Below are 7,536 nucleotides of genomic sequence, written 5' to 3'. Positions count from 1 at the left end.
TATATATATATATATACATATATATGTAAATACCAAGTAATTTCAGGAGAGAAGGATAGAGTTCTGACACATGGGACCATGGGAAGCTGGAAGGATCAGGAAAGGCCTCCCTTGTGTGGGAGGCAAAGGAAGAAGAATGTTCCAGCCCTGAGGGAACAGAAAGCTGGTCAAAGACATAGATGGGAGAGATGGAACCTAGGTTGGCTGCAACAGAGTGTGTGAAGGGGAGGAATGTCAGAGCTCAAAGGAACTTGAAAATGTTGGACAGCAGTTTTAGGAGGTTCCTTGGAGCAGAAAATGTCAGAGCTGGGAGGGTCCTTAAAACACAGGATTGTCAGAACTGGAAGGGCCCTTAGAACACAGGAGGTAAGAGCTGGGAGGGCCCTTAGAACACAGAGTGTCAGAGCTGGGAGGGCCCTTAGAACACAGAGTGTCAGAGCTGGGAGATACCTTAGAGACTGTCTAATTCTACTCTCTCACTTTACAGGTAGGTAAACTGAGGCCCAAACAGGAGATGTAACTTGCCCATACTCAGAAAGCAACTCAGTGGTGGAGCTGAAGCTACAGCATGGGTCCCTCAGCTCCTTCAAGGCTTTGTGCCAAAGGGAGCCAAGCATTGGGCCTCAGACTCTCTACACGCTCTTGGACAAGTCACTAAACTTCTCAGATTCTCTGTTTCCTGATCTATAAAGTAGGAATAAAAATACTTCCCACAAGGAGGCAAAAAAGTAGTGGAGAGTTCACTGAGTGTGGAGTGCTGGGTTCAAATCCCAATTCCCCAGGATCCCCATTTGTAAGAGAAAGTCAAGTTAAATCATCAATAAGGTGTTGGTCAGCTCTAAGTGCCCAAGGCTCTCTCCCTATGCCAAATTGCCTTGGTTCTTTGGTCTGTCTCCTCCCCAGAGCCTGGGACAGAGCCTGGAACATTTGGGAGGTCTTCAGGAAACGCTTAGCAGGCAGACTGATAAGAGAGCTAAAGTGTACCAGAGCAGGGGAGAGCAAATTTGTCCAAAGCCACCAGGGCCTTCTGAGAGGAAGCTCTGGGGCCTGTCTGGCTATTTCCAGGGTTTTCTCCAGGGCTAGTTTACCCTCCAGGCAGAGGCCAGGGCCCCCCCCCCCCCCCCCTTCCCCTTGGTTGACAAGAAAGCCAAAGGGGGGGGCCCGGGGGCCCAGGGCTCCTTTTACACTGAAGCTATTCTGGGGGAGGGAGAAGGGCTGGGACTGCAGACAGATTCCACTTTTTACTTGGAAGGAATTGGCTCAGGGGTAAGGAGGAGGGGAAAGGAGTAGTTTGCAGTTTCTAAAGTACAGCCAGAATTCATTCCAGTGTCGGCATTGTCCATTGTATGAATTCCCTCCCCTATATATGCAAATCACTATCAGCCAGCTCTCTTGCCCCTGAGAACCTCCCCTAGAAAGTCAGAACTTGGGAACCCTTAGAATAGAGAATGAACATCAGAGCTGGGGGGCCCTTAGAACACAGAACGTCAGAGCTAGTCCAACCCAATTATTTTTCAGTAAAATGCTCAGAGTATGGACTCCAACCTAAGCCATTGGACTCAAAACCAGCATTGTTTCCACTGAACTCCGCTGTCTCATTGACAGGCATGTGCTCCCAAACTCGGGAAGGCAGGAAGCCAGCAACCCCCATCACGTGCCAGAAGAAAAATGCCTGCTGGTTTTCCACATTTAGATGCTTCCTTTCATCTCTGCTGTTGTTTTGTTTTGCCTTGTTTTGTTTTAAAGGATCCTTTACTAACTGAGGAGGTGGTGTAGGTCAGTGGAAGGCATGCTGCATTTAGAGTCAGAAGATCTGAGTTCAAATTCTGACACAATACTATCTGTGTGATGTTTGGCAAGACATTTAACATCTCTGGGTCTCAGTTTCCTCAATTATAAAATGAGAGGAAATGGACAAGATGACTTGAAAGGTCCCTTCCACTTCTGAAATCTATGCCCTTATGACAGAGAAGTACCACTGTGTGTATTACATACAAATATATATAGGTGTATATGTGTATATAATGTGTTTTATTCATAAACAATGTATATACATACACAGGCACATATGTGATGATGGCAAGGCAGGCCTGTCTTCATCCTCTAGCACAGATGCTAGCTGCCTCTCCCTAACCCATTAAGTAATAATAGTTCATATTAAATGTGATATACATACATACATGTATGTGTGCATATATAATCACATGTACACAATATATACACAAATATAGTAACCATGTGTGTAGTTATGCACATATTACATACATGTATATGCATGTATATATATTATATGTATATTTACAATATGTATAGTGCTGTAAAGTTTGCAAAGGTCTTTATATTAACTTGATCTTCACAGCAATGCTAAGAAGTATTATTACCCCCATTTTACAAATGAGGAAACTGAGTCTAAGAGCAGTAAAGTGACTTGCCCAGGATCGCAAAGCTAGCAAATACCTGAGGCAGGATTTTAACTCAGGTCTTCCAGAGTCTGCATTCTATATAACCTAGTTGGAACCAAGAGGAACCACCTAGCTGCCCTGATCTGATTGAACCTTCCCCAGTGATGGTCACTCTTATAAAGATGTGGTTCTGAGTATCCTAGGGGCTGGATCTCAGCAGTTGGGGGGGAGGGGTGTCTTTCTCCCCCTTTGGGACCACATCCCTGGGGCTATTCTGAGATCCAGATTCTCACCTAGATTTCTCTCCCCAGGGTTTCCTCCCAGTTAATTGCTAGTTTCATATATAAAATTAAGAGTTCTGAACTGGATGGGCCAGGGGAATCAGGGAAGACTTCCTAAAGGAGGTGGGACTATGAGTTGGATTTTGAAGGTGTTGGGTGATGGAGAGAGAAAAGAAAGGCAAAGAGAAAGGAGAGATGAAGTCAAGGGGCATGGCCTAAGCAAGGAATGATTTGTTAGAAACAGAGAGTAGAGGAGCAAATAGTATAGATGGCAGGAGAGGTAAACTGAGGCCAAAATATGAAGGCTGGGCTTAGGCGTTTCCCTGATTGGTCCTCCTAATTGTTTTCCACCTCTCTCTCTCTAATCCATCCCCTGCACAGAACTGACCACTTCACTTCCCTGCACAAAAGTCTCCAGTGGCCCCCTGATATCTAGGACAAAAAGCAAACTTCTCAGTAGGGCATTCCAAGCCCTTCATACTTGGGCTCTAGATCACTTCTTCAGGCTCATCGTCCATTCATGCACCCTGTAGTCTAGACCAGGGGTGGGAAAACTTTGGCCTTAAGGCCATATGTGGCCTTCCAAGTCCTTAAGTGTGTTCTTTTGACTGAATCCAAATTTGTATTCTTGGACAAGAAATTCCAATATAAATTCCTGTGACCTGAGATAACAGACAGGAAGACTTTATAAATGATAACTGTATTTCTCCACCTATAAAATGGACATTCTGGAACCTTGTACCTGACACTGACTCTCTAAACTCATTGAAATTACCCCCAAATCATTATTAAACATTCACCAAGCACATCACAGTGTTGTGGGAATGGGGGAGAGATTTTGCTTACTAAGGGAGGGGAAACCCAGACAGATGTTGAGTTGGCCCCAGTGAGTAAAGCCAAGCGGATCCTCAGAACCAGAACCATAGCATGGATCACGGTACTCCTGACTCTCTGTAGTTTCTAGGTTTCTGGGACTCCACCTTAAAACTCAAATCACTCGGGTTTCCATTGAATGGCCAATAAGAGCCCCAACCCCTGCTTCAATGGCTCAGGGGTTAGGCTTGGATGATTTAGAATGACTGTAAAGGGCAATTGTTTACTGTTCAGACCAGAAACTAGGAGATTCTTCCCCTCCCAGATAGATATGTTTGTGATGGTAAATTGAGCCATCTATTATCTCAATTCTAACCCTTAGTCAATGAATGTGTGTGGCCTCAGGCAACCAGTACCTAGGAAAGACCTTAATTTCGAAAGGCCAAGGTTATGTACTGCCCAAGTCCTGGGTCAGACTCCTGGACTTTGGTGACTTGAGGGATGAGGCTGAGGACTTGAGGGAGCTCTGCCGTGCTCATATCCAATTCAGTCAAAGTCAAGACATCTCCCTGGTGATATCATTTGGTCCTCTCCAAGAAGGGAAGGACGGAACAACAACATGTATTATTTGTGTACACTTTGATTTCCCAGATGGAACAGAAACTTAAGGGGAGGGAATGCTTTGTTTTTGTATCTCCATACAGTGCTTGGCACATAGTTTAATCAATGCTCATATCCGATTGATTGTGAGAGTTTAGACTTTCCTATAGACAACGAGCACCAAGGAAGATGTTTGATATGCTGAGATTAATTTTCGCAAAGTGTCCAATAAAGAACCAGGCCTAGAGGCTCTAGGAAGACAGAAGAATATGACCTTGTACCATAGTCCCCTGGCCAAGTCACTTAAGCTCTGTCTGCCTCAGTTTCCTCATCTAAAAAAATGAGAAGAGCAGGTGCCTCACAGGGTTGTTGAGATACTGTATGTACAGTGCTTATTAGAATATAGATGCCATAGGGCCCAACCTCCTCATTTACAGATAAAGAAGGGAACTTGACAGTGATTTGCCTACTGTCACTAAGCCTGGGAGTTCAAGGCTGGCTCTCCAACCCAGTACACACCAATCCAGTACAATCCAGGGGCCTCTTAATTTCACATATCAGTGCGTCAGAAGATATTATTTGATGGAGATGGGGTAGGGGGATGGGAGGGCTTCCTGGAGGAGGTGGTGGTACTCCATCTGGGCTTTAAGGGAAGCAAGGCTATTCCAAGCAGAGCAAAGATTGAGGGGCTTCAAAAGAAAGTGTAGGGTTTCTTTGGGGGACAGAATCGCTCATCCCAGTCTTACTGCTATAGAGTCTGTCCCGTCCAACTGGAGGGAGATGGCCTTGAATGCTGCACAGAAAGAACTTGGAATTTGACTCCAAACCCAGTAAACAGCTGCTGAAGTGCACTTTAGAGGAATGGGCTAAGCATGCCTGTGGCTTAAGGCCCCTCCAAGCTGTGATCTCTTATGGTCCTCAGACTGCTAGATTTGGAGTTGGAAGGGATCATACATAGTCCAACTCCCTCTTTCTACAGATAAGGAAAGGGGATGGGGGAGGCTACTGGGGTTAAGTGACTACTTCAGACTCAAAGTTTGTAATCACAGGACTTGGCCGAATTAAGGGTCCCAAAGACAGTCCAAACTCCAAAGGAAGGTCACCCAGCCAGAAAGAGAGGGGGCAGGGCAGATTTGATAGCAGGCCCTTGCATTCCCCATCCAGCCATCTTTTCATTCTGCTTCCCACCCCTCTCTGCGCCTTCCCCCCCCCCCCCCCGCTACGCCCCTTCCTCCCATCTCTGGGGTTCTCTACGGGCTTCCCTGGGAGCTAACTGCTCCTTCCCCAGAGGGAGGCCTAGGGGAGGAGGGGCAGGTGGGTACCTCGGGAGGAGGCCACGGCGGCCAGCGAGTGCATGTAGGGGGTCTCCCAGCGCTCCATCACCGGCTTGCCCAGGATCTGCAGGTGCGTGTCGGGCTCATTGTAGCTGGCGGCCGCTTTTTGCCAAGCCGGCAGGCAGTCCTCTCCAGTCCCGAAGATGGGCGCAGGGGCAGTGTCTGCGTTCATGGTCGGGTCCCTGCAGTCAGTGAGCACTGGAGGCAAGAGGCAGGCGAACCTGACTTTATACCAGGGGGCGGGGAGCCCAGCACCGGCACGGAGCCAGAGGGCTGAGGGTAGGGGGAAGGAGGGAGCTCCGGCCCAGCTGGGCCGGGCCCGCCCCTCGCCCTTCGTCCCTCCTCCATCTCCAGCCCAGGCTTTGCAAAGAAGAAGGGGACACCTGGCTGTCACCTTGGGGAAGTGCAGCCCCCCCTAAATTCTACCCCCCCACTGGGGCACAGGAATGGAAATTATTTCTTCCCTCCCTAGAGCCTTTTCAGTAGGGAGCGCAAGAATGATTAAGCCTTTTTTACTGATAGGGAAACTGAGGCCCGATTCCGTTGAATTCAAGAAGCATTTATTAAGTGTCCACTTTGTGTCCAGTACAAAGACAAACAATACGTTCCCTGCCCTCAAGTTGTTGCACAGTCGTTTCCGACTCTACCTGGTTTTTGAGCAAAGATAGTGGAATGGTTGGCCGTTTCCTTCTCCACTATGTCCCACTTTTTAGTGATGAAGAACTGAGGCAAACAGAATATAAGTGACTTGACCAGAATCAGACAGCTTAGTGTCTGAGGACGGATTTGAACATAGACTACTCTGACTCCATGTTGGTGCTCTATTCATAGCCTCCAGCAGCAACGGCAGAGGCAGCCTAGAGGCCAGCGCCACTGGGCTGATGTTGGGAGTGATGTGTAAGAAGACTGGATGTAAACTTTTGGGGTAAGAATTCACTATCTGCTAAAAACTGTCGGTGCTCCATCAGCCAGGCCACGCCATCCAGGGTTACAGCAAATGGAGAAGTTCTGAATGCTGGCTAAGTTCACTTACCTTGGCAGTGTACTTCCCAGGGATGTACTCGCTGATAATGAGGTTGAGGCTTGATGTTTGGGAAGCTCCAAAGGAAAGTGGGAGAGAAGAGGTGTTAGGCTGCCTACCAAACTGAAGGTCTACAGAGCCATGGTGCTGACCTCATTGTGTATGCCTGTGAAACCTGGACAGTCCACCAGCACCACGCCAGGAAACTGAATCATTTCCATCTGAATTATCTCAGGAAGATTCTGAAGGTCACCTGGCAGGATAAGGTATCAGACACTGAGGTTCTTTCTCAAGCTGTACTGCCAAGCATTCAAACTGGACAGTAGCTCCAATGGGCTGACCATGTTGTTTGAATGCCAAATGTACACTTGCTTGAGAGCCTGTTTCATGGAAAACTCACACAGGGCAAGTACTCACAAGGGAGTCCGAAGAAGTGATCCAATGACACTCTCCAGGACTCTCTTTAAGAACTCTGGAACTGATTGTGTGACATGGGAGACAATGGCACCCAACTACTCAGCATGGCGTGCCCTCATCAGAGAAGGTGCTGTGCTCTATGAGTAAGGCAGAATTGAAGTAACTCAAAAGAAATTTGAGATGCCCAGATTTAAAGAATCCACCCCAAATGTTCAGATAGACTATTTGTGCCTGACCTGTGGTAGAACCTTCTGAGCTCATATGAGCTGGTCTGATCAGCCACAGTTGGACACATTGTAACTTGACATAGTGATATCGTTTTGATCCTCTTCAAGAATGAAGGTCAACAACTAACCAAACAACCAACAATAGACATAAAAGATTGTGTGTATGTGTATGTGTGTGAACTCTTTCTGAGTTCAAATCTGACCTCATACACTTACTAGCTGTGTAACTCTGAGCAAGTCACTTAACCATATTTGCCTCAGTTTCCTCATCTGTAAAATGAGCAAGAGAAGGAAATGGCAAACCATTCCAGTGTTTCTGCCAAGAAAACCCCAAATGGGGTCACCAAGAGTCAGATACAACTGAAAGGACTACACAACAACAATAAATATATATATTATATATTTATATATTATATAATATATATATGTGTGTATATATAC

At 46.7% G+C, this 7,536-nt stretch overlaps 1 protein-coding gene across 1 annotated transcript in view; it reads right to left on the bottom strand.

Moving 5' to 3' along the window:
- GAMT (guanidinoacetate N-methyltransferase) overlaps positions 1 to 5,658 on the bottom strand; it is a 16,107-nt gene extending 10,449 nt beyond the window's left edge. Inside the window, exon 1 of the mRNA XM_069101998.1 lies at positions 5,419 to 5,658. Coding sequence (XP_068958099.1) covers positions 5,419 to 5,602 — 184 coding nt within the window. The 5' untranslated portion in view covers positions 5,603 to 5,658. The remainder of the gene's footprint in view (positions 1 to 5,418) is intronic.
- Positions 5,659 to 7,536: the final 1,878 nt, after the last annotated feature.

The sequence above is a fragment of the Petaurus breviceps genome, unplaced genomic scaffold (genome assembly GCF_028583685.1).
Source record: "Petaurus breviceps papuanus isolate PSGF00001 unplaced genomic scaffold, PetGlider_PUasm1.0 523, whole genome shotgun sequence".
In the NCBI taxonomy this organism is placed as follows: Eukaryota; Metazoa; Chordata; class Mammalia; order Diprotodontia; family Petauridae; genus Petaurus; species Petaurus breviceps.
The sequence above is the reverse complement of the archived record's forward strand: the minus strand, read 5'-3'. Positions and strand labels throughout refer to the sequence as shown.